General features: G+C 42.1%; 1 protein-coding gene across 2 annotated transcripts in view; it reads left to right on the forward strand.

Moving 5' to 3' along the window:
* UGCG (UDP-glucose ceramide glucosyltransferase) overlaps positions 1–15964 on the forward strand; it is a 47818-nt gene extending 31854 nt beyond the window's left edge. Inside the window, exons 3-9 of one of the 2 annotated variants that reach the window (XM_050943164.1) lie at positions 3159–3261; positions 4473–4574; positions 5533–5645; positions 8615–8793; positions 9759–9845; positions 10353–10476; positions 13501–15964. In XM_050943164.1, the coding sequence (XP_050799121.1) occupies positions 3159–3261; positions 4473–4574; positions 5533–5645; positions 8615–8793; positions 9759–9845; positions 10353–10476; positions 13501–13671 (879 nt within the window). In that variant the 3' untranslated portion in view covers positions 13672–15964. Of the gene's footprint in view, positions 1–3158; positions 3262–4472; positions 4575–5532; positions 5646–8614; positions 8794–9758; positions 9846–10352; positions 10543–13500 lie in introns of both variants that reach the window. The other variant, XM_050943163.1, reaches the window with a different exon arrangement.
* Positions 15965–26852: the final 10888 nt, after the last annotated feature.

Below are 26852 nucleotides of genomic sequence, written 5' to 3' on the forward strand. Positions count from 1 at the left end.
GGATTTGGTCCAACCTAGAGGAATCAATGCACTTGGTGGGGATGCCCTCTTTCTGCACTAACTGTTGTAGCAAATCCTCTAGTCTCCTGATTTAAATCCGACAATCGTTCGTGGGGCTCCTGATAGGTATGGCGGAAACAATAATGCAGATCTTCACTGCTATCAGTAGCACCGTAGACACTCTCAAGAACGGTTAAATAGTCTTGCACTGTGGCAGCTGGTTGGGAGTCTTTCCGGGCTCGGATAATTCTCCTGGCAGGTCCCCTCAGACTCTCAAGCACACGTTTCCGCTTCTCAGCATCAGAGCATTCCCACTCTTGGACAAGTGGCACCGTAAAATTCCTCCAGGTCTCATAATCATCCTCCCCTGAGGGTACCGGTGACACCCCCGAGAATGAACTTAACCGCTTGTATGGAGCACTTTCATGTACCAGCTTCAATGCATCTTTGAGAGCATTTCCGAGCTCTTTGGCCCATCCCACCAGGCTGGGTGCTGCAGGTGTTGGAGCCTCTCCTGATTGAATTAATTCTTTTCTTGTCCACTTCTCATCCACCATCAGAGCTTGCAATTTCTGTGCTAAAGAATCCACCTGAAGTGACACAGGCACACTAGGAGGGGACTGCTCTGCTCCCAGAATTGTCCAGGGGACACCTTCTACTTGCACCTCTTTGGGCACTTTATCAAGATCTGTTTCCTTGGAGTGAGTACATAGTGCTATCATGCCCTTCACTTCGCGGTTGTAAGTACGGGTGTAGACCTTTACCCTCCCCAGTATTTCAGTTGCATCTAGGCTCTCCTCAATTTCATTTGGTTCCATCTCTTCTGGGAACCCTGCCACCAGCACAGCTTTGGTTACTGGGATTCATGTCCCTAGGCACAGGTCTTCTAATAATCCTCTCTCCATTTTTTTTTTTTTTTTTTTTTTTTTTTTTAAACTGAGATGAAAGTCACTCAGGAGTTTCTTTGCTCTGTGAAGGAGAGCCCAGGGTGCACTACATAGGGTGTGTGTGCTGCAGAGTTCCCCGTACAGGCCACCAAGTGTAACTTCAGTGCCCTTGTGGCCAAGATGGAGTCTGCTCTGCAGGCAGCTCTGGCCAAGAGAGAGCACACGCACGAATGCAGCAGGAGAAATCCCTTCCACCCCAGGGGCACCTGTTCCAAACCCCCCGGAGTGAACACACCCACCCACAGGAAAAGTACAATGAATATAACAAAGGGAGATATTTATTTACAGAGAGATGAGAGGAGAAAAACAACGAGGGGAAATATAGGGGGAGCAGTAGAACAGGGTTGCATTCAAACCCAGGCCCCACGGGCCCAGTGGTAGCACAGTCTGGAGGGGCAGGCACTGAGTAATGTGTCTGCACACAGAGTTCAGGAGTCCTGAGCAAAGTTCCAGTTTAGTGGTGAGTCTTGGGTGCTCCTGGTCATCTTCGGCGCCAGTGAACTTTCCTCAGCAAACCCCACCGGTGCCGCTCTCTGCCGCTCTCTGCAAAGCCACATAGAGCGACCACATCCCCACTTAACTAGCAGCCTCCCTCCTTGTTCCCAGTGCAGAGTCACAAGCCCAGTACTCACAGCCCCACGCAGCTCTGGGCAGCCATGATTCTGGTTCCAGCTCCAGCCTGTCCTTCTTGGGCGATTCCTCCCTGGCACAGGGCTCCTCCTGGCTCCTGTCCTGGGCTGTCTCTGATCGGGCCTGTCCTCCTCAGGCTTCACGCAGGTTCTCCCTGCTTCCTTCTCCCGGGCCTGCAGACTGCCTCCCTCTCTCCCTGGAGCTCCAGTCCCACCCCCTGGAGTTTCCCTCCTTTTTTCTCTTTCTTTCCCTCTCCCCCCTGGGAAAAAATTTAAAGGGACCGTGCTCTCTAAACCCCAAAGGGGTTACATTTGTACTAGATTGGGGTGTATCTGTACTAGCCTTCTGCAATATATTTACATAACTACTTTGTGCACACTAAACTAGCAACAACTTTGCCAAGTTTATGTACCAAACTGTGTACTTATAAGCATTTACTTTAATACCTGGCCTGACTTTGATTTACAGCCTCTGGTTCAGGACTCAAATCTTGCATCATGCCCAGTGCTTCAGGCTCTCTCTCTACTACGTTCCCTGCAGCTTTTTTTTTTCTTCACATGTGGAGGATGTTTACCCATCATTTTGGTAAAGCATAATGCAGTGGGCTAACCACTCTCTTATGGCCACCTTACGTTGGCATTTTTATCCCATTTGTTCTTTGGTTTCCCCTTTTTTCATACTACCAATAGACGTATCTTAGTTTTTAGTTGTTTTTAGTTTTATATGGTGGGCCTGGGAATGTTACGTTTGGGACTTTAATTGAGCAGTGTAGTCTTAGAGTTGTTCTGAAGTACTGCGATAGGCATTATTACAGTGTGTTTTGCAATGCTATGTATATAAGAAGTAAAACAGAAATTTTGTAGTGACATTACAAATGAGGCTTTGCCAGGGCTCCCAATGGGCGTAAGAGGCTGTCTGAGGATTCCTTTCCAGGGTCAGGCTTTCAAACACTTTATTCCGCAAGCACTTGGCAAAGTGCCTTAAGTTCTGCAAGAAAGGGACTAAATAGAGTGTTGCTCCTGCAAGCTGCATTGTTGGGAACTCAAGTTTTTGGTGAAAGGCAATGTAAACACTTAGGCACAATAGCTGGTTTCTATCTTATTGTAGTAATAATTGAAAGAATATTTTATAACTTGTAGCCTTAAAAATATTAAATATATTTTGAGGTTCTTAAAATGTCAATGCAAAATAAATTTGGTTTTCTTCAGTGTGTGGGGGCGTGAGAGGGGGAAGAGGGAGAGAGAATCAAACATTTAACTTTTTTCCTGTACAATAATGTTTGTTTCCTGCATAAAAATACTTTTCCAGTAACACAAAAGAAAATTCTTTAATGTTTTACAAGTACAAAAATGTTCTCTGGGGCTGAAGCTATATGTTTTTTCAGAAGTACTGATGGTATACTCTAACCACAGTATTCTGCACTGATAATACAGTACTTGTAGCTATCGATCTGTAAAAGCAAATCCTTCAGTTCTGTAACACTGCTTCCTGTGTCAAGTTTTGGCAGAGTTTTGTAGACTGTAACGATTTCCTTATTTTAATAAGTTGTACAGCTATTTGCATCAAATCTTGTTTTACTAGTATGAAGTGCTCCTGTGTGTACAAGATCATGATGATCCAGCCATCGATGTGTGTAAAAAGCTCCTTGGCAAATACCCAAATGTTGATGCTAGATTGTTCATAGGTAAGTAATGCAGCTGCATGGCACAATTCATGCCTTTATAAATGGATCGTAAAGAAGCTAACAGCAAAAAAATATGTCGAGTCTTCTAAACTGGGAAACCTGTATTTGTCTGTGGATGCTGGTTCTGTAGTAGGACAGCTTATTTGAAGGAAATGTAAGCTTGTCATCGACATCTTGACACCAATTAAAAAAACAAACTCCAGGAGGATAACTTGTGCGAATTAATATTTGCCACTCTCTTCTACTCCAGAATTTCTCCTCTCAGTGCTAGGGCTGTGCAGCTTATCAATTACTTCAGCCTTAAGACTGCAAAAAACAATTGTGCATTGGAATTCGATGCCAGTTGTCTAGGCCTGAATGCCCAGTAATGATTTTAGAGTGTTACCATGTATCTTCATGATAGTAGGTCTGCTCCTAAGAAATTTTCCTGCTCCACATACTTGTAGGATAGGTCCACGTCCTCTCCTCTGTGTGCCTTGTGTTTAAAGGAGGGGAAAGGATCTTTATTGCTCTCCCTGCCTAACTTTGAACAAACTGAATGATGTCAGCTAGGGACAAAAATGCTGAGGTGGTTATTTTTTATTTGTATTACCATAGTGCCTAGCTTAGGCATCCCAGTCATGGGCCTGGACCCCATTGTACTATCTGCTCTACAAACCCAGAACAACAAATTGGTCCCTGCACCAAGGAACTTTTAATTCTATTCTCCCACCCAATCAAAAAAAAAATATCGTTCCCAAGAGAGTCATTGCCACATATATCAGTTGAGTTGGCAAACTCAGGAGAAGGGGACTCTAACCCCTTAGAATGCAGTCTCTAAGCCCCAACAGATAGCTGAGCTCCTTTTTGTATGTACAGGGCCCTTAGGGTGATAAACAGTAATTTAGTGAGCTTATAATATTGTGTCTCTGATACAAAATGTTATAAAAATGTTCTTTGGAAAAACTACAATATCTGTTAATGGGAGGAATGTATGTCACACATAATGTAGGCTTCAACTGTCGTCTTTGTTTGGCTAAGAAGACCAGAATAGATTTTCAGAGGTGAAGGTTAGCATTTACCTCCACCGCCCCCCCCCTTTTTTTTTTGTTTTTTGTTTTTTGTGGAGGGGGAGGGGTATAGAGTCTTTATTCTATTACATATTTGTAAAATAGCTTCTGGATTTGGAAAATTGCATGATGTGTGTAACTGTTTTGTTTTTTATTTTTAAGGTGGAAAAAAGGTTGGCATCAACCCAAAAATTAACAATTTAATGCCAGGGTATGAAGTTGCCAAGTATGATCTCATATGGATCTGTGACAGTGGAATCAGAGGTAGGTGTATGGTGTGATGGTGGTGTTTGGAATGTTCTCTTGAAATAGTTTACTTAAAAATACAGTTCTGCCTACTATAATATAATATAATATAATTGGAGATATGCCTATCTCCTAGAACTGGAAGGGACCTCGAAAGGTCATTGAGTCTAGCCCTCTGCCTTCACTAGCAGGACCAAGTACTGATTTTTGCCCCAGATCCCTAAGTGGCCCCCTCAAGGATTCAACTCACAACCCTGGGTTTAGCAGACCAATACTCAAACCACTGAGCTATCCCTCCCCCCAAACTAGTTTGCTTCTTGGCTGTACCACTAGGCAGGCAATTTAGTTCTCATAAGACTATACATTAAGATTGATTTCCAGTTGAGTTACAACTGTTAAAGGACGCAGTCTGCTTTAATTTGGGATCTTAAATGAAATGGCTTCTGAATTCAAATACACCTCTACCCCGATATAACGGGACCCAATATAACACAAATTCAGATATAACGTGATAAAGCAGTGCTCTGAGGGCAGGGGGCTGCGCACTCTGGCGGATCAAAGCAAGTTCGATACAACGTGGTTTCACCTATAACGCGGTAAGATTTTTTTGGCTCCCGAGGACAGCGTTATATTGGGGTAGAGGTGTATATGAAATGTTGTCTGTACTTCAATTTAGTGGATTTTTGTTGATTACTCCAAAGCTAAATTAAGATGCACCTGTGTGATCACTGCTCAGTATATAGCTCTGCACAGACACAGGCAGTAAGTGCCATAGCATTGGTCTTGCTACTTGAATAATTGATTGGTGGTTTTGTACACAGGCATGTCTCTTGCTGTAATGCACTTTTAGTAGTAGAATATAAGCTTGAATATATCTTTATAGAGTGAATTTCACTACTAATAATGAACAAGTGGTTTCGTAGAACAAATGGCATACAGTGTCTGCATACTAATAATCTATTCATCATTTACTTAGTAACACCAGACACCCTAACTGATATGGCCAATCAAATGACAGAGAAAGTTGGTTTGGTCCATGGTTTGCCCTATGTAGCAGACAGACAGGGCTTTGCTGCTACTTTAGAACAGGTGAGTGCAATATTACTTTATTGTATTGTGGTTTCTTTCCAACAATATGTGTTTTACCTTTAATGAGCTTTTTATATATCAATTAAAAAAATATTTTATAACATTTGCATGCGCATTAAGCCTAGTTTACAGGAAATTGTAACAGTGTTGACAGCCTGTGGTTCAGTGTCTAAAATTACAACTTTATATAAAATAAAGGTTTTAGATTTATTATAAAGTTTGTGAGAACTGACCAGGAAAGTCACTGCTTTTAGCACCGCACCCAATTGATTGAGCTTCCTCTGTTTTTGTGGGGTGGGGGAAGCTTTTGAATTCACCGCTGTGCTGGAAGGGAAGGTTCTTTGCTGTGAACTAGAATTGAGACTGTTACTGCCCTTTGTTTAAGCGGCAGTTCTTGTCTATTGGATCCATGTATTATACAGAACTAATAGCCCCTCCCTTGATGTCCCAGCAGCCTAGTCACAACTCTGCTGCCAAAAGGGCTTTCATGCTGGCCCTGAAGGCCCCTCTGCCCACCCGGTCCCACCCGGAGGGGTACTGTGGGTTAAAATTGTTTGGAGAGACTTGTGAGTATTTGCCCTTGGATCAATTTCACTCTTCATAAATTTTTACTTTAATATAATTGTAAGCAGAAATATTATACACCACCTCTTCTGAAGAACCATCCCTAGGGTAAAAACATTTAGTTTAGCTGTTAACAAAGGAACAGTAATGACTTAAGGTAAGGTACAGGTGCAGTCCGTGTGTGATCTGATAGTGATCTGATGGCCACTAATGGGCCATTTATAGGAACTGTGATAATGTGCATGTTTTTATTCCTGAAGGCTATTCTTCATTGAGAGTGGTTGGACACATTTATGATGTAAATAAAAAGGATCACATTAAAATGCTGTAGTTTGAATAAACAAAACTTGAAAATCTCAGGAAATCTAAAGTAAAGTTTCTATTTAAAAAAAACAAACCAAAATCCTGAATTTTTTGCCTTGCCAAAGCACATCCTTCAGCTATTCACTAGATACCCCTTCATGACCACCAGGCTTCCTTTACGCGTCCAATACTGAACCATCACATCCCCCCCCCCCCCCCCCCCCCCCCGAAACCACCACATAACTGAGAAATACCTCTATGTAGTCCAGAAACGCTGCCCCGAATTCTCCATCACATCGTGAAATGAGTAGTCCTATGACTCAGTCCACTTTTCACACTTTATATTATCTAGGATATCTAACTGTCCTCTTTTCCTTACCCTCCTAATACAATGTTACTAATGATACTGTGCCATTGAGATAAACAAAGATCTAGCTTAACTTGTGTATGCTACACTCTTCTAAAATCTGAATTTGTGCTCAACAACTTTGCATATTTTTAAATTAAAGCCAGGACCCTATTAAGTGCATTATTGCTAGGGAATGGATATCAAACTCCAAATGTCCTGATTCTCAAACATTTCTGCTTGTTTTTACAGAATTCCAGTGGACGGTTTCTTTAGGGTAGATTTCCAGCCTTAGTGCTGTCTGATAACACACTTTGATTTCGTAACTTCCACAACTTAGTGTTTTGGTTTTGAAGAACTATAATTGCAATGTTAATATTTTGTCAAGTAACTTTAATGATGCCGGTTTTTTACATTGTAATTGATGCTGGCAGTTGGCAGAGCAAAGTTCAGTTTACAAACGGATACTTAATTGCTTAGTGTCTCTGATGTGCTATTGATAAGCTTAGCAGAACTCTATTTTTATTTTTTTTATAATTTCAACAGATAATTTAGATGTTTGTTTTTAAGCATTTTCTATTTTTATTGATTTTGAATTTTCAGTTATGGGGAATTTTTGTGGGGAATCAGACAATAATTACTTAATGACAGACATTGAGGTGCAAAAAATTAAAGCTTTATAACTGTTTAAGCAGAATTGGTCAACATAGGTCAAAATATACAGCATAAATATCCTTAAATCAAACTGTATGTTTGCAAGCAACATTTTTCTTACTTGCCTATTTGTAAATTTCAATTATTATTGACAGAAATATTTTTTGTTGGTTTGTGTGTGTACAGTGAATTTGACACGTACCACCTAAAAATCTAATCCTAACTATTAACTACTGTGTGCGTGCCTGTCTGCAAATGAGCACAAATGGTGGATAGGGCTGGTGACACAAGCTCTGCTGGATTCCTTGAAGGCCCTAGGAAGTTCTAAGCTGATTATGATGTTTATAGGTGAAACCTCAGCTTAATATTTTTATAATAAATAACTCCAAAATTCTCCATCTACCATTATTAAAATCAATACTGTACACCATTCTGATTTGAGGACTCGTGGGAACACAGTTTTATTTTATTCTAGATCAAGTTGTTTGTTTCTGCACCAGTGTTATAGATTCAAATGGATAGCTGCAGAATTCTAGAAGGGGTAATATGTTCTGGTCTCCTATGTCATAAAACCTTGTTTTATCTAAGTCTGAGTTCTTGGACTATGTACTCGTAATAGGGCAGTGAAACACAATAAATACTTTAAGTGGGAATGAGACAATGTAAAGCAGTAACAACTATTGATACGTTAATGTCAATACAAGTAAACCCATTGTGCCTAATACAAGATGGGAGATTGATATTTGCGTTTTAAAGTGCAAAACTTATGAATCAAAGCTGTTTTCTTCAGTTTAGGACAAGAAGTGAAAGTGTAGTTTTTGATTCTTTTTATGCTTTCTGTACTGTGCAGGCAGAGGAGTTTCAAAGAAAATAGATAGCGCAATACAAAAACTGTAGCTGCTTGAAAGGTTACAGCCAAGTTTCTTTTAGTGAAGTCAGGCACCACTAGCTAGCCATTGTCTTCTCAAAATCTTTTAGAGAAATAAATCTGATAGTAAAGATGCCATAAGTGAAGTAGAAAGTCATTTGACTAGAAAAACAACTTGCACAAATTGTCTGCATAGTTTTTAAAGCCCAATTTATTACTATTATCTTTTTGTAGGTATATTTTGGCACTTCACATCCCAGATCATATATTTCTGCCAACGTAACTGGTTTCAAATGTGTAACAGGAATGTCTTGCCTGATGAGAAAGGATGTATTAGACCAAGCTGGAGGACTGATAGCTTTTGCACAGTACATTGCTGAAGATTACTTTATGGCCAAAGCAATAGCTGACCGGTAAGATAACTTCCAGGGAGTCGTCTTTAGACCATATTAAGTTTACAATGTGTTCTATAGTTACATACTTTGTTCTTGTAAAATAAAACTAATGCCTCTTGGTTAAGTATTTGATTTGAGGCACATTCACTGTGTATGCTTAAAACTATGGTAGATATTCCCATGTAGTGCATAAATAGCAGCATAAGCCCCCCACCCTTCTGTCTCCTGTACACAAAATGTCCTCTCTGAATTAATCTGTAGGGCTACTACCCGCTACTCCTGCAAGTACCTCCTGAAGAGCCACTTCTTCTGGAACCTCTGCAAGGAGTTAGCAAACAGGAGATGGCCAGGTGGTGCAGCATTGGGGATGTATGATTTTATTGTCTTTTTAAAAAAAAAAATCTTTCAATTGATTTGGAACCCCCACGCTATGCACACACTAACCTATGGAATCATGGAAACTTATTTTCATTACCGTGCTCATCCCTTTTCTCCTACTATTTAGTCACATTCTTTGCATCTTGTTTCAAATAAGAGTGCAAGCTCTTTTGTGGCACTGTACGGGCCTGTGTGTTAGTGCCGTGTTGGCCCCAAAGAGATTCTGACTAGACACTGCCACAGTGCAAATAACTAGAACCATGGTGGAAATGCGTGTCCATCTATCCTATATGAATAGATCCTTTGAGAAGTAATTAAACTTGTATCTCACTTTCAGAAGTCTACAAGGGGTCAGTTTTTCTGTGAACACGGCACAAACATAATCTGTGTTGTTGCTGTTGGCTCAGGTTTTCTGAAGTAGTAATGTGACTCCTTTTTCAATTATGACTCTCTTGTGTGTGGAGAGAGAAATTATTGCTTATATTAAGCATGATAGTTTAACCATTTTATTCCAGCATGTATGGCAATGATAACATGTCCTTCAACACTTGAGTTGTTCTTTATATGTTATTTGGAAGTTACTTATGACGTGCATTCATTTTCAGAGGTTGGAAATTTGCAATGGCCACACAAGTTGCAATGCAAAACTCTGGTTCATATTCCATTTCACAGTTTCAATCCAGAATGATCAGGTAAAAATTCTAACTATATAGATTTTCCTCCTGTCTTTCTCTGTCATTGCCTCTAATCAGTTCACAATTATAAGGTATAATGCACTTTTCCAAACTAACCATTTGATCTAGTAGCCCAAATAGAACTGCTAAAGTATCAGTTTACATTCTGATGCAGCTTTCATGTCGGAGAGCTTTCTAATGTATTATTGAGAGAGAAATAAACACTGAAGAGCTTTTAATAGAACAAATATAAAAATGTAAGCAAACATTTTTCTAAATACTTCAGTATACTCCAGTAGATAAGTTTTGGACTTAGTGTGCAATAACCATATAACAAATATTGTTTATGCCAATATTTGCTGGAGTGAGTATTAAGCAAAAGATTAGAGGAATATTTTATTGAAAAGAAGCTTAAAGCACAACTTATTGAGGGAAAGGGGAGGAAATGAAAACAGAATTTTAACTATGTATTATGCAGCAAAGTTTGTCTGGTACTAAAAATAGACCTTATATTTTTAATTTTAGGTGGGCCAAGCTGCGAATTAACATGCTGCCTGCTACGATAATTTGTGAGCCAATCTCTGAATGTTTTGTTGCCAGTTTAATTATTGGATGGGCCGCTCATCACGTTTTCAGATGGGATATAATGGTATTTTTCATGTGTCACTGTTTGGCATGGTTTATATTTGATTACATTCAGCTAAGGGGCGTCCAGGTATGTAGTTGGAGTCTATATTGACCTGTGTCTTATACTGACAGATATTGCTAATGCCATTATTACAGTTAAAACTGACTTCACTTGAGAATGTTGTATAAAACACTATCCTGGGAGATAGGGTAGAATTTGGCCTCATGCATTTTCTGCTATCTTACATACACTCCAATTTAAACTGGATGAAAGGCAGGATAGAATTTGGCGTTCTGTTCTAGTTTTGTTCTTTGTAAACACTGCCTCTCTCTGCAAACTCAGGGAATTTTGAAATATGATACTTGAAAGACAAGCATCTTCTCGATGTTTGCTTACGTGCGCCTTCCCTTTTCCCTCCAAGATATTATGCACTCAAGTGCCTAGGGAGGGAAAAAGTATGAACTACTCATGGCCTAAAACCTAGCTTATTCCGGGTGATGCAAGAGGAGATTGGTGTTTGTTTTTAACATGCTTTAGCTGCAAAGCCTGTGGGTATGTCTAAGAGGTGAGCTGTGGTCGTGATTCTTACCTTGAGGAGACACTAGCTCTGATTGAGCTAACACACTAAAAATAGAGTGTAGCTGCCATGGCATGAGCCGCGGGAAGGACTAGCTACCCAGAGTACAATCCTGTCTGAGGCCATAGGCACGAAATTAGAATGGCTAGCCCCTGCCACCTCTTGCTCGGCCATGGCTGCACTCTATTTTAACATGCTAGTTTGGTCAGATCTAGTGACCTTGAGCTGGGAATCATGACCTTAGCTCTAAGTGTAGGCATATCCTGTGACCTAGGAAAGCTGAGCTGTTTATACATTCACCCTAGATTGAAAATGGAACAGAAAAATATAGGGGACTTATTACTGGGGGGAGGGAGCGGCAAGAGGACTTCAACAGAATTTCAAATGTGGGAAACCACTGCATGGATCATAGTGTTCTGATCTCAAGATGGCACAGCAAGAATCTTTCAAATTGATCCCTCCTTTCTGCACCACCACCACTCTCCTCCCTCTTTTTTCTAAAAAAATAAATAAATAAATAAATAAATCTTAAAATTGACTAGCATTGGAATCTTGCATTTGGTCTTGTGCCTGGCCTCCTTCTTGCAGCACCCTTAGTGGTGTGAAATTGATTCAAAATCAGTTTCATTTTATTATTAGAGGCAAAGAAACAGCACCACCGCTTCAGAGCACAGGCAGAATTGGAGTCCTGGATATTTTTACCTTTCTTCAGCTTGCCATCTGACCTTTGTTCTGGTGATTCTTGGACACATGATCGGTGTACTTCCACCCAGGGAGGAACATCTGGTATAAGGATGATCCTGCAGTGGTCTATGGCTGACTGTGGGGCTCATTCTCTACACACCTTCTTTGCTGTCGCTGTAGTGAGGAAGGAAGAGGCAGAACCACGTGCCCCATTGCACTTCATAGACCTTGGTGTAAGTGCCTTGGCTCCATGTGGCCCTTATAGGCTGATATGACTGAACCCAGGTCTACAGAAGCAGGGCGGTCGACCTAAGATACGCAGCTTCAGCTATGTGAATAGTTTAGATCAACTTACCTGACCATGAGGATGGCAACGAGTCAACCGCTGCCACTCCCCCATTGACCCTGCTTCTGCCTCTCATGAGCTAGAGTTCCAGAATTGATGGGGATCACAATCGGGGATCGATTTTATCACATCTATTCTAGACATGATAAATCGACCCCCGCCCAATAGATCGATCACTACCCGCCAATCCAGCGAGTAGTGAAGACCTGCCCTTAGAAACATCTCTCTCTAGCTGCTCTCACACAGCACCTGGTGGAATGCATGCACCACAAGCAAGGCTAGCATTGGGTAGTGCCAGTGGGAGCTTCGTGCCAGGTTTGCACTCCCCTCTCCACCCTCTTGATCTTATGTACTTTTCATGTAGAATGACATAAACCCTTGTGCAGAGGGACCACACGTGCACTATTTACATCCTCCTTGGGCCCTGTTCTGCAGGCTTAAATGGTACATAGGCCTTGTGCCATGCTCTCTGTATAGGATGGATTTCACTCTTTGGGAGTTCCCAGACATCTGGCCCACTAACTACTACTTTAGTATGTGTGAGATGCTTTTCCAACTCATCTCTAAAAGCAGCAAAGAGTCCTATGGCACCTTATAGACTAACAGACGTTTTGGAGCATGAGCTTTCGTGGGTGAATACCCACTTTGTCAGATGACATGCATCTGATGAAGTGGGTATTCACCCACGAAAGCTCATGCTCCAAAACGTCTGTTAGTCTATAAGGAGCCACAGGACTCTTTGCTGCTTGTACAGATCCAGACTAACACGGCTACCCCTCTGATACTCAGCTCATCTCTGTTGCCTAAAATGGAATGTCTATTTGAAGGTCTCTCTTATAGTTTTCATTTGAAGAGACAGTTAACTAATGAGAAACTTGAGCCATTCTCCTTTTCCCCCGTCTCCTCCTTCTGTAGACGAGATTTCTCAAACCCTGCTAGTGATCATGCCATGAGCCTATCATTTAACATGTAGTATTCGTCACGGCAGGTGAATAGTTAACTTCTGTTTGAGAAGTACAACGATTTTCAGACTGTATGTGAAAATAATATCAGCTTTCTTTTGACCAAGAGTACTTTTGAAATTGTATCTTCTTGTTGTTACCGTTGGTGTGTTTCTAAGTATCTGATCCATCTCCCAGTAAAGTTAATTAACTTCATTGGGTGTTGAATCAGGCCCTAAAGCATTCCACTGTGGCTGGAAGTACAGTATTGAAAATATTTACTAAGTGGGTTGCTTTGAAATTGGGCAGGCTACAGTATGTTAGCAGAATGGATGCCGTCGTATATTTCAAGGATAATTGTTTAACCAAACACAATTTAATTGATAAAAGACTGTACACATGTGATAATACACTTCTATTTAAACAAGATGTGCCCATAAAATAAATATTTAATTTAGTAGTTGCATTAAATATTAATGTCTGTGTTTCATTCCCAGGGTGGTGCTCTGTGTTTTTCAAAACTTGATTATGCAGTAGCTTGGTTCATCAGAGAATCCATGACAATATACATTTTCCTATCTGCCTTATGGGACCCCACTATTAGTTGGAGGACAGGACGCTACAGATTACGCTGTGGAGGCACTGCAGAGGAAATCCTTGATGTATAGCCCCAGCTTTGTGACTGTATTTCAAAAAAGAAAAAAAAGGAGAAAAAAAAGTATTATAAATTATGTTTATATAAATGCTTTTAAAAAAATCTACCTTCAATAGTTTTATTACTTGTATGTTTTGGTATTTGTTCTTTAATTTATTTTTGCATGGCACTTGCATCTGTGAAAAAATACATCTGTAGTTTTGGCCAAATGGTACTTTCTTTTTTATGTACAAAAGGAAATCAAGCGAATTGGTCCCAGGATCCGTTTTCTTTATGAATGTTCTGCAGTAAACTCTAAAGACAGTATCCTTCAGTACAGGAAAAGCTTCTTGCTCTGTGGTACGTTATCTCGGTAAACTGAGAGGTAAAATGGCCTTTGTCCATTGGATTGCAGCACACTGGAGAGTAACATCACTACAGAAGTACAACAGGCTTCTGCAGCATTTGAAAGATGGCGCTAGTAGCGGAACACTAGGAGAGAAGTCCTTAGATGTTTCATGCCTACCTCTTGTAGTTGCTGCAGAGCAAATATAAACTAATAGATAACTAGGCCTTGCAAAAAACAAAAGCTGGAGTCTTGTATTTATATGTATATATTAAAACTATTTTTTTTGTCTCATTGCAATGAACCAAAAGTGGACTGAATTTGATGGGGTGGGTGGGTGGGTGGAATTATTAGTTAGCCATGTGTTGAGGGCATCTTTTGGCAACTCTGATTGGTTCTGTCTTGAACCATTGTTATCACTGTGCTGTAATTAGCCTAGCTAAGCCCCTTCATCATTCCTGTCCTCTTTAAGGAGGTTTTTGTTTCTGTGGGTGAATGTTTTGATGATTGGGGCGGGGGGGGGGGGGGGAGAATGCATTTCAAAAACATTTCACACATGAGCTATTTTCTTACACAATGTCTTATTGTTAATAAGAATGTAATTTCATGATGCAGGTATCTTTTTTTAAGTGAGCAGATAATATACCTACACTAGTCATGAATAAATATTAAATTGCAGTAGATATTGTGAGTATATTAACGGGCAGGATGAATTTGCTGTTACTGATTACATTGTAACCTTAATTTAACTAAGTCTACGCTCTTGGCTTTTTACCTTCTACTGTTAGTCTAGTCTTTAAATTGGATTTTTTTGTATTCCAATGGTATGATTAAGGACTAGATTATAACCAAGTTGTAAATGCATGCTGTACTCTTTCCCTCTCTGCTCCTATGAGCCTGTTTTCCACCCCCATTGTGAGATTGTTCTTAACTTGTGGTGAACTGGACTTGTTTGGTTTTTTGTTTAAATATTTAAAAACAAATTTAAAACCGTACAAAGCAAAATTGGAGAGGGACATTGCATAAGCCTTATGTTTTTTTTATAACTGTATACCGCTTCTTGAGAATGGAATGAATGTCTTGCTGCTAAATGCAGGGCTAGCATTGTCACTATGGCAGCTTTAAATCCTAATTTATATGCCACGCCTATGTCAAAGCATAATGTGTAGCATATTAGCAATAATTATATGTATTTATAAAAAACGGACAATTTTTCACCTTACTGAGCCAATCCATTACTTGTCTATCTGATATACACGTGTGGGTGTGGGTGTGTGTACACATATTCTGGGGCAAAATGCTTCACCCAGCTTCATATTCTTTTGCCTTATGACATCACTGAATTTGTTTTTGAAGGGCATTTTTTCTACATGAAAACAAAGGCTTTTTGATGCATGTTCCATTCTTTACATGTGAATCAGGGAGAAACTCTTCCTGAGGAAAGGTGCACGCTGAAAACCAGTCTAGTTGTGACCCACTAAACGGTTACTTTTTTTAAATCACTACTACACAGCTGAATTTTGCTGACAATGTGTATATTTTATTTGTTTCATGAAGTTTGGTTGACGCCATTCATTGCACTGCTAAGGTGAAGCCGAGCTTGTTACTTAGCTTTATGCTGTTCTCCATGTGGGCAGTGTTAAAGAAAAACCAAAAAGGCCGAACAGACTTCATTTTTTAAAAAGTTTGTAGGTGTGAAGAATAACTGTGGTGATGTACTTTTTGCATTGGTGGAGCCTTCATCACTAAAAAAAAGATGATGCTTCATTTAAGCAAACACTTGATTTCTTGTCTTGTTAGAAAGTTGAGTTGATGAAATGGAAACCAATACTTTTGAGTACTTCAGAGGGCACCACAACAGAACTGCATAAAAGTTATGGTTAAATGTGGTTAGTTTTAAAAGTCTTGATCAACAGAATATACCATGTTTATTATTTAAAATCATTGTCTTGTTTAAAAAATAAATTTTGAATAAATCAAATGTTTGGAATATAAATCTGTTTTTACTTGATTCAGCTGAACTAACGTTGCCTTAAACACACACACACACACACACACACACACACACACACACACACACACACACACACACACACACACTTGTGTTTAATTACCAGTAGTTGACTTGCTGTAAAATAAAAATATAACTTTAATTCATAGCATTTCTATGGTGCTATTCTCTGTAGTAACTGAATCCAGATTACTACAACAAATATGATCTAGTTAATTTTGGTAAATGTGCATAGCAGATCATTTCTAGAAATCTGTCCATACTACAACTTTGAACTACTTTAAAGAACTCCACGTGGCTTCATAACAAAAGAACAAAGTTTACAAAAAGTACATTCTGAACCCTGCTAAGGAGTTTCTTCTGAACACATTTCAGCCTAACAGTTCATTTGTGGAAGGTTTGTTGCAGAAACATGCTAGTTTTCTTAGAAGCACCTCAATTCTACAACATGGTGTGAAAAAAGTACAGGGTTGCAGAGTGGGTACTTCCCAACCAGAAAGTAAACAGATTTAGTATGAACATGCATTAAAATAAGCAAGCCTGCAATTACTAAAATTAAATGTTGACTTCAGAGCAGGGCCGGCGCTTCCATTAAGCGACCCTAGGTGGTCGCCTAGGGTGCCAGGATTTGGGGGGTGGCATTTGTGCGCTCCTCACAAGGCGCACGGGAGCTTCCGGTTCCGCTCCTGTCGCGCTGCCAAAGAAGGACCTTTTGCCAACATGCCGCGGAAAACAGCGGTGGGCAATTGAGCAGCTCAATGACTGCCGCTGTCGCCTGCGGCATTTCGGCGAAGGGTCCTTCTTCGGCAGCACAATGGAAATGGAACTGGAAGCTCCCGCGCCTCCCGTGGGGAGCACACAAAATGCCGCCTCCCGAATTCTGCCTAGGGTGCCAGAAATCCTGATGCCGCTCCTGCTTCAGAGATACGCACCTGTGGTTTTGTGCTGTTGGACATTTGAAGCTTACATACCTATGGGGTCTGTTTATGATGGCGCTTTTAATTAAAGTGCTCATTTATTTGAACACGATCATTTAATACATTTCTTAAAACATCATTTGTCTTCCTTTAGTTATGGGTGTTTAGGACAAATGTCACAAGTTATAGGACTGAATAATACCCATCATTTGTCCCATAACACCATGTGAACATCTGTGCTGGTTCCTGGAGTGGTTTTGTGAATAGTTCTCCTATTTTCAAACGTATTGAACTTGCTATAGTCTGATTAATGTATTGTACCAAGATGGGTATCATCCCCGTAGAACATGTGGAAATCGAAGCAGAAACGACTCCTCCCCCGCCCCTTAGTATTTTAACACATAGGTGTGTCTACTCTGCAGTTAGGAGTGAGCCTTCATTCCAAGAGAGGCAGAGTTGTGTTGGTGTGGCGGGTGCTCGCGTGCTAAAAATAGCTGTGAACGTTGTGGCACTGGCAGAGGCTCAGGATAGCTACCCAAGCTCAGACGCGGGGGTAGGGTATGCTTGAACTAGACACTATCCTAAGCATCTGCTTGTGAACATGGCTATTTCAGAGAGCACAGGACCTGTTAGCAAAACTTTATCTGCCAGGGCTGGGAGGCTCACTTTTGGCTGCAGTGTAGACATAACTATATAACAATGGCTCTTCTCTTCGGCAGGAGTGGAGGGAATTATTCACAGATCGAATAACAGGAACGTTTTGCATGAAACTTTTTGCAAAAAAAAAAAAAGTCCCTTATTTTCTTTTTAATTTTCAACCAAGCCTATTCAGTCCCTTCAGGGGCATTCATCACCTTACAGGATCAGACCCTGGAAGTAAGGAGGTAAAGTATTTCCTTCATTTCAGAAGTGGAAGGAATGCCCACCTATCCCCTACTGTACTGTAGCACATGGATAAAAGTAGTGATATTACACTTTTAAGCTAATTTGTTTTGAATCTCCTACCTCTGACAGTTTAATACTGTTAGGAGCTTTTAAAGGATTCAGCCAGCCCCTCACAACCTGGAGATGGCCAGTTTTAGCAGTGGCGTGAATACTGCAATGGTGCTGCAAAATACACATTACCACAATTAAGGGTTGGTTTCCTGTTCATGAGAAATTGCATCTTATGAGAAGATGATACAGATTGTCAGCTTCATGACCACAGGGTAAAGTGTCACAGTATGGGGGAAGAGTTTCCTGGACATTACAACCACCTCCTACATTGCGTGCTCACTGTAACGCAAATCCTTCCAGCTGCTCAAAGATCCTGTAAACAGGTTTTGCACATGGGAAGGGGATGTGAGTGCGAAAGAGACAAGCAGACTTTGTCCCCACCCCACTTTCCTCCAGGCTCATGAACACCTGTGGAGCGTCTCCATGGCCATTACTGCAACCCAGGGGTTCTGGAACTAAGGATGTGGCAGAACCCCCCGCTTGCAGTGGTTTCCATCGAATGCAGGGTTTGTAGTTTTGTTCAATGGCTTTCTGCACCCCTACTATAAAAATTGTTCCAATGCCACTGCTGCAGTCCATGGGCAACAGCACCCTCTGTGGCCACTGTATGCTGCCTTAGAGATTGGTTACTTTCCACTAACGGCCTTATGTCTGCGGTGAAGCAACAGCGGGCGCCTTGCCAGTGATCCATAAGGATTACGGGTAGGCATAACAGCAGCCACCAGAGCCATTGAGTTGGTAGTTCGTAGCTTTGACTTGTCATGTGACTGGGGCCAGAAGGAAATGAAGACCAGTTTTTTTTTTTTACAGCACTTCCTATGTTCAACAGTTTTATTAGGTGTTGGTGGAAGAAAAATGAATCACTGGGAAAGTGGAGCAAATGAATCTGCCTGAATCTCAGTCTGGCAGTGATCCTAGCAGAGCACTGCAGGAGGTGGCTGTTTCCAAATTTTCCTGGAAGTAAGTAGTACTGAAAAACCCCCAAGGACAGAATCATCCACATTCAGTGACAGCCTGAGCCAAGCCAGAATTTTAGTCAGGAATACCATGTTTTCTTTATTAAAAAAAACAAACAACCCAGCTGCCAGATGAGAGCATTGACCATATTATAGAGTTGCTCCATGAGAACAGTTGAGGTCATATTTAGACTTCAGAATGCAAGAATGTTTTCCATAGTGATGCAATGAAAAATGTAGTCAGGTCTGATGTGATACAGAAGTTTCAAAATTCTGCACATTCAAATGCCCTTCCAGTAGATATTTCTTAAGCAACTTCCTTGTGAGATTGTCTCAAATCTGGAATATCCCGTCCCAAGTGAAAACCCAGATCAAAGTTTTGCATATCCTCCTTATTTTTGTCTGCTATGTATAGTTCTGATTCTGTTTTCTATGTATTTATCTTTCCCTGTAAGAAGACTGCCCATCTGTCTCTGAAGTGTCCCTAGTCTCTGTTTGCCAGAAGCTGGGAATGGGCAACAGAGGATGGATCACTTGATGATTGCCTGTTCTGCTCATTCTCTCTGAAGCACCTGGCATTTGCCATTGTCGGACCACAGGATACTGGGCTAGATGGACTATTGGTCTGCCCCAATATAGCCATTCTTATTTTTGTAGTAAACTACCGTCCACTTAACAGCTTTAAACCAGGTCCTAAGGTGGTGTGATCAGCATAGCTCCTTTGAAGTCAATAGTGCTATCAAGATTTGAAGATTTGGCCCTTACATTTGTAAGCAGTCTGCAAAGCAGGGCTAGAACTCAGGTCCTTTGGCTCTAAAAAACACAGGATCCAACCACTTGAGTTAAGAGGCTCAGTTTTAGGTGCGCCAGTAGTAAGGCTTATAGTAACACTGACATCCCATAACAGTAGATAATAACTGTATATATGTATTCCCACACACCATTACAAGTTGCATCAGTGACTAGAGGTGTTTAGGAATATATTCTGCACTGCACAGTGGAATTTAGCCACCTACTCTACTTTCAGTTTCCATAAATCTGGATCACAACTCATCCTGAGCACAGCAAAAAATGGAAGAATTTGACCCAGATTGGATTCATTCACGTACCTGTATCTTTTTGAGGTTGGTTTCCTCTGCTTAAGTTGCAACAGTGAACACAAATACGAGCTCAAGCAATAGAATATTTTCTACCTGCAGTGAATGGTCCGCGTTACTGTTAAACAAAATGATCTAGCACATCCACTGGCTTACACAGGCTAGCTGCCTCAAGTACAACCTTCTCCCCACCCGGCCCCACAGGTATGTAATCAGGGTAGCTAGGCCTTGCTGCCGCTCACCACTGCTGCGTTTACCCTACTATTCGTTGCGTGTTAGCTCAATGAGAGCTAGCACAAGTATGATGACGAGCTTGGAATCACACCCCAGCTCCATGTGTAGATGTAACCACCACGTGGCTTAACTTCTCCCTTTCCCTATGTGGTTAACCCTTGCCTACCTCACAAAGATGTGGTGAAGATTAAATAGTTACAACATAAAGACTTCAGGATAGAAATCTCTTCCTCTTAAAAACCACACACTGGGAAAAAATATCATAATGGATGGGAAAGAAGAACAAACTTACACATGGAACAACTCCAACAGGTGCTCTTCACTTCTGTATAACTCTGTACTTCTGCCTCAGAAGACTTCAGTTTAGCAGGGCCATTCTCTAGGGCTGTCAAGCAATGAAAAAAAATTAATCGTGATAAAAAATGAACGGTGATTAATCATGCTGTTAATAGAATACCATTTATTTAAATATTTTTGGATGTTTTCTACTTTTTCAAATGTATTGATTTCAATTACAATACAGAATACAAAGTGTACAGGGCTCACTTTTTTATTACAAATATTTGCACTGTAAAAAACAAGAAATAGTATTTTTCAATTCACCTAATACAAGTACTGTACTGCAATCTCTATCATGGGCGTTCAACTTACAAATATAGAATTGTGTACAAAAAATAACTGCATTCAAAATAAAACAATGTAAAACCTACAAAAAATGCAGTCTTACTTCAGCCTGTTGCTCAGACAAACAAGTCTGGTTACAATTTGCAGGAGATAATGCTGCCCGCTTTTTGTTTACAATGTCACCTGAAAGTGAGAACGTGTTCTCATGGCACTTTTGTAGCGGGCATTGCAAGGTATTCACATGCCAGATATGCTAAACATTCATATGTTCCTTCATGTTTCATCCAGTATTCCAGAGGACATGTTTCCATGCTGATGATGCTCATTAAAAAATAATGTGTTAATTAAATTTGTGACTGAGCAACTTGGGGGAGAATTGTATGTCTCCTGTTCTGTTTTACCTGCATTCTGCCATACATTTCATGTTATAGCAATCTCAGATGATGACCCAACACATGTTCGTTTTAAGAACACTTTCACTGCAGATTTGACAAAACGTAAAGAAAGTACCAACATGAGATTTCTAAAGATAGCTACAGCACTTGACCCAAGGTTTATGAATCTGAAGTAGTGTCCAAAATCTGAGAGGGACAAGGAGTAGAGCATGATTTCAGAAGTCTTAAAAGAGCAACACTCTGATGCGGAAACTACAGATCTCGAACCACCAAAAAAGAAAATCAACCTGCTGGTGGCATGTGACTCAGTAAAGGGCAGTGACACCAACAGCTTATAGCTGAATTCCGATTCCGATTTAAATTTATATTACATACACAGAGACAGCATTTTTGTTGTTGGCTTGTTTCTGGTGCCAAGGCTGGGGAATGGCAGAGGCCTAACTCACTAACACACAAACTCACCCGCAGCAGATCCTTAGCTGGCGTAAATTTGTGATAGCTTCACTGAAGACAATGGAGCTAAAATAGCCTCATCTGGTGCAAATTCTGCCCAAATTATTTATCCCCTTAGAAATCTAAACTCATCTCTCCCTGTTCCCTTCTGTCCCCCTATCTCTATTTGTTTGTAGCCCCCTCTTGTCTCTCTCATCATATGCATAGGTTGTAGGCTTCTTGGGGCAGGAAATCATCTGTTCATTCAACAGCGCCTAGCACAATGGGGCTTCAGGCACCATCTCAACGCAAATAAGTGGTCACTGTGGGAGAGGATCATCTAGATCACTGTGCGGCGGTATTTTTCTGGCAAATGCTTTTTAATGGCAATCAAGTCCTTCCATGTGAGACAGAAGAAATCAAGACTTCTCATGGTAAAACCCACTCATTGGATCAAGCTACCCGACCTGATCTTTGCCGAACAAAGAGCTGACTATAACAAGGAAATCTGATGGTTTAGAATTAGAAGGCACATAATACACGTCTACCAATTTAACCCTTAATTATGGGGTTGTCTTCCTGGTCCCTCAAATATGTTTTAGTAACTTTTTCAGGTAGTCAGGTAGGGCCCTTTCCCTTAATGTTTCTTAGATTTCTAAATAGATAACACCAGGTGAGGGTAAAAAGAAGAAGAACAAGTTATTCATAAATGTAATGAATATGATAGGGTAAGTTTTTGTATGGGATTATCAGAAAGGGACCCAAACTATATTCTAAAGACGGAAACAAACCAGTATCTTGGGTCTGAAAAATACTCAGAGTTTCGATCCACATATGAGCTTCCCAATTTCAGTCTGTCTCTGCTACAGTCAAGGCCTTGAGTCCTATGCGGAGTTATGGAGTGTGAACCACGGTATTATGCAGCAGTGACTCTGAAGTAATGTGTTATAGCCCCTACAGTTCCTTGCGTGTTTGTGGAACAAAAGGGTCTGAGTTTTCTTTCCTTTGCCAAATCATGAAGTCCAGTCAGATACTCAATCATTAACAGCAACAGGTCCTGAGTTCTATCCCCCCACGCCACCTGGTAGGGTGACCAGGTATCCGGTTTTGACCGGAATACCCTATCGAAAAGGGATCTTGGCAGCTCCAGTCAAGACAGCTGATCGGGCCATTGACTGTCCAGCTGGCGGCGCCATGCACCAGGCCTGGCAGGTTCCCTGCTAGCCGCCACCTCCCGGGAAGCAGCCGGCATTTCTACCCTCCAACTCCTACGCATAGGGGCAGCCAGGGGGCTCCTCACGTTGCCCGCGCCCAAGGATCACCGCTGCCGCTCCCGTTGGCCAGGAACCTGTGGACAGGGCAGCACGCCGAGCTGCTTAGCCACACATCTGCATAGGAGATGGAGGGAGGATATGCCAGCTGCTTCCCAGGAGCTGCTTCAGGTAAGCGCTGCCTGGAGCCTGCACCCCTGACCTCCTGGGCCCCAATCCCCTGCCCAGCCTTGATCCTTCTCCCATCCTCCGAACCCCTCAGTCCCAGCCTGGAGCACCCTCCTGAACCCTAAACCTCTCATCCTCAGCCCCGCCCTAGAGTGAGTGAGGGTGGGGAAAGTGAGCAACAGAGGGAGGGGAGGACAGAGAGACCAGTGGGCAAGGTCTTGGAGAAGGAGCAGGGCAAGGGGCGGGGCACAACTGTTCGGATTTGAGCGAGTAGAAAGTTGGCAACTCTACCAGCTGGATGCAGCTTAGCTCATGTCTGAATATATACATCCACATGTGCTTCCAAGGGCCTTCCTTATGCTGGGTATTCATTCTTTCCTGTAACAATACCCAGAAGGTTCCATCCAAGCTCTCAAGCATGAACCACCTCTGTGACCAGAGCCTGAGACTATACAGAGGAAGAGGCATGATATTTTGCTCTCTTTGCTGGGCTGACACTGTGGCAAAATCAGTGAGTCCCAGGTACACATAAGCAGAGCTAAATCCAGAGAAGACTCTGGAAAAACATAAAGCTCTGAGGAAACTGAATTTTGGTCTTAATGAGGCCATTAGTTAGGAAACAGCAGTTAAAACATTACCTGACTAATTTTAGTATTATCTTTAAAACTTGACATAGTGGGCCCAATTGTCCATTGCCCTGCACCTCACGAAGCCATCGACAGCAGTGCAAAGTAGATATAAAATGCAAGTAGATCAAAATGTTAGCATTTTGCACCCACTTTGTGCTAGGATAAGTTAAGGCAATGGGGAATCCAGCCCTGTGACTTCTAGAAGAATAATGATCCTACTCAACTTGGAGGGACACAAGCCAGTGTTTGTTTCTTTGAACACATCCCAGAATAAGGTCTCAATTTGCCTGTAGTTCTAAAACATCTGGCACACTGCTGAAGGAATATTGTGTTTGAACAAAAGGTCTTTATACTGAATAGGGTAAATAAGATGTAGGCACTCAAACATCAATACAAGTTTCAGGTTTATAGAAGGTGAACATTTTCTGTTTCATATGTGTACACACACATCCACCCCTTTACTTGTATTTATAATGAAGAGTACCTAAAATAAACGTCCACTATTAAGGAAAAATTGGAGCATTTGAAAATGAATAGTAACTACCGTCCACATGAACATAATAGGCTTCTCACTGTGAACTCTGCTTAACTTAAAGCTACAATTTAGTCCAATATATAACCCAAATTCAACAGCTCAAGTTATTACAGCTAAAATACATTCTCTAATCACAGCAGCGTAGGGATGGAAGGGACCTCCAGAGGTAGACTACCCCTACCATGCTGAGAATAGCTGTGTGTGGCTCAAAAGCTTGTCTCCCTCACCAATAGACGTTGGTCCAATAAAAGATATTACCTCACCCATCTTGCTCTCAGACTATCCCTGACAGATTTATTTCTAACTTGTTCTTAAAATCCCCAGTGAGGGGGATTCCATAATCTCCTTGAGTAACCTGTTCCAGAACTTAACTATGGGACAGATGTCACAAAAGATGACGCCCAATCTGAGGACTGCAGGGAGGGACTCTCCTAAAGAATGGCCAAGTGTTTGCGATTTTGGTGACTGAACCAAACCAAGCCATGTGAGGGCAAATAGCTCCCCAGCTATAGATTCTTTGAATTTGCTCTTGGTTGTTGTGTTTGAGCCTAGGGCTCCTATGCAACTGAACATATTTATTTTCCTGCCCTGAACTGCAGTGTCAGGCCCTTTTGTTCAAACTAGCTATGCCTTGGCTCTAACAAAATGCCCGTAGATGAAACAATGGAGATCGGTGTGTTGGTGTACCTGCTGTAATAGGCATGCTTTATCTAGCACCCCTTTCTTTGGCGTGTTTCAGCTAACTAACACACAGTCGACAGAGAAAACCAAAGTCACTCTCCTCTCCTCAGTGCAAGCCAGCCCCTATAGTCAAGGAAGTCTCTTCTCCTCTGATAAGATCTGTGCTGCACTAGGCGTTCCCAATTACGGTACCAAAGATCCTCGTTGGGTACACAAGTAAGACAAAACAGAAAGGGACAATTCAGTGCAAGAAAGATCAGTTGTGGCTCTATTTGCTTTTAAAGCTGTCATTGGAAGAGAGAAAGCAGGGTAGGTGAAAACATCACCTTCTTGCTCAGGACACTTTGCCAGCTCCTTGTGCATAGTAAGCACCCCCACAGAGGTGCGGTACCCTGCTTTCCTCTGATACCTGCTAGCATGCTGGGAGTATCACGCACTCGCAGGCAAATGCTGCAGGGGCTCCAAGCATTAGACTCTTCAGGCTCTAGCCTTTGGTGGGTTCCCATAAACACTCCCATTCAGAGGCAGCAACTGAGGATTCTTTTACCAGGGCTGGCAGAAATGACATGTGGAAATGCAATAGGCACAATGGCATTAACGGGTACAAGAGATTAAAACAACTCCCAGCCCCCAAGTCTTATAACTTCTCTGCACCACTCTCCTGCCTGCAGGCCACTGTCCTGCAGTTACCTCCCTATCACAGCTGTCGTTGCCTCCCTGATGATAAAAGGATGGGTCTCTGGCCAATTCCTGGGCTTCTGCCAGGGCTGGTGCAACCATTTAAGTGACCTAGGCAGTTACCTAGGGCACTAGGATTTGGGGGGGCAGCATTTTCTTTGGCAGCGACCGTGGCGGCCAGATCTTTGGCCGCTCCGATTGCCACCGGCATGTAGGCGGAGGGAGCTGGGGCAGGAGAGGGCGGGGAGGGCCGCCTGCAGCAAGTAAGGGGGGGGGCGCCACGCAGGGGAACTCCCCGCCCCAGCTCACCCCTGCTCTGCCTCCTCCCCGAGCACGTGTGGCTGCTTCACTTCTCCCACCTCCCAGGCTTGCGGTGCCAATCAGCTTTGGCACCGCAAGCCTGGGAGGTGGGAGAAGTGAAGCAGTGATGGCATGCTCGGGGTGGAGGCGAAGCGGGGTAAGTTGGGGCCAAGGGGGGTGCCTCAAGATGGGGAGCAGCCGCAGGGGGGTGCGCCTCAGGGCGGAGGGAGGGAGCTGCTGCGGGGAGGGGGCACTTCAGGGCTGGGGCTCGGGGACGGGGGAGGGTGCAAGGTGGAGGTTTCACCTGGGGCGCGAAACATCCTTGCACTGGCCCTAGCTGCTGCTCTTGCATATGCAGCTTCTGGCTCCCTGATGAGGCTGGCCCCCACTGCCCTCAGGATATCACTTTCCTTTTCCTGTACCATGGGGATTATGGGCACTGCTACTGGCTAGATACTGGACTGGGAGGCGAAGTAGCTAGTAATATTGCGAGTGAGCTATTCCACCCCCCATGATACTTTTTGTAATAAATATACTTTGTGTATTTATCCATTTCCATTTAGTCAACCAATTCAAATGGGAAATACTTCTGCTTTATTTAAAATAAACAGGTTTCAGCTGAGAGTACAAAATGAAGCCTAGGATCTAAACACCTCTCTCTAGACTGTACTAGAAGGAATGAAAAGCTGCTTCACTTTGGGATGCTGGAATACCATGCTCGCTGCTGTGGTGAGCATTTCCACCCAGCCTATAGATTCCTGCAAACGTCTCGCTTTTTTTTTTAATGCCTTCTGAGATTCTCCATTTCATAACAGCTGGAGCATATTTTCTTCAGCAAGACCAGAGCATGCCACACATTTGTGTGTCCAAGACACAATACCTACTTCAAGTGCTGCAGAGGGATAACGTACAACAACCTCAATCTGGGCCCGTCTGTAAGTGTTC

The sequence above is a fragment of the Gopherus flavomarginatus genome, chromosome 3, assembly GCF_025201925.1.
Source record: "Gopherus flavomarginatus isolate rGopFla2 chromosome 3, rGopFla2.mat.asm, whole genome shotgun sequence".
Lineage (NCBI taxonomy): Eukaryota > Metazoa > Chordata > Testudines > Testudinidae > Gopherus > Gopherus flavomarginatus.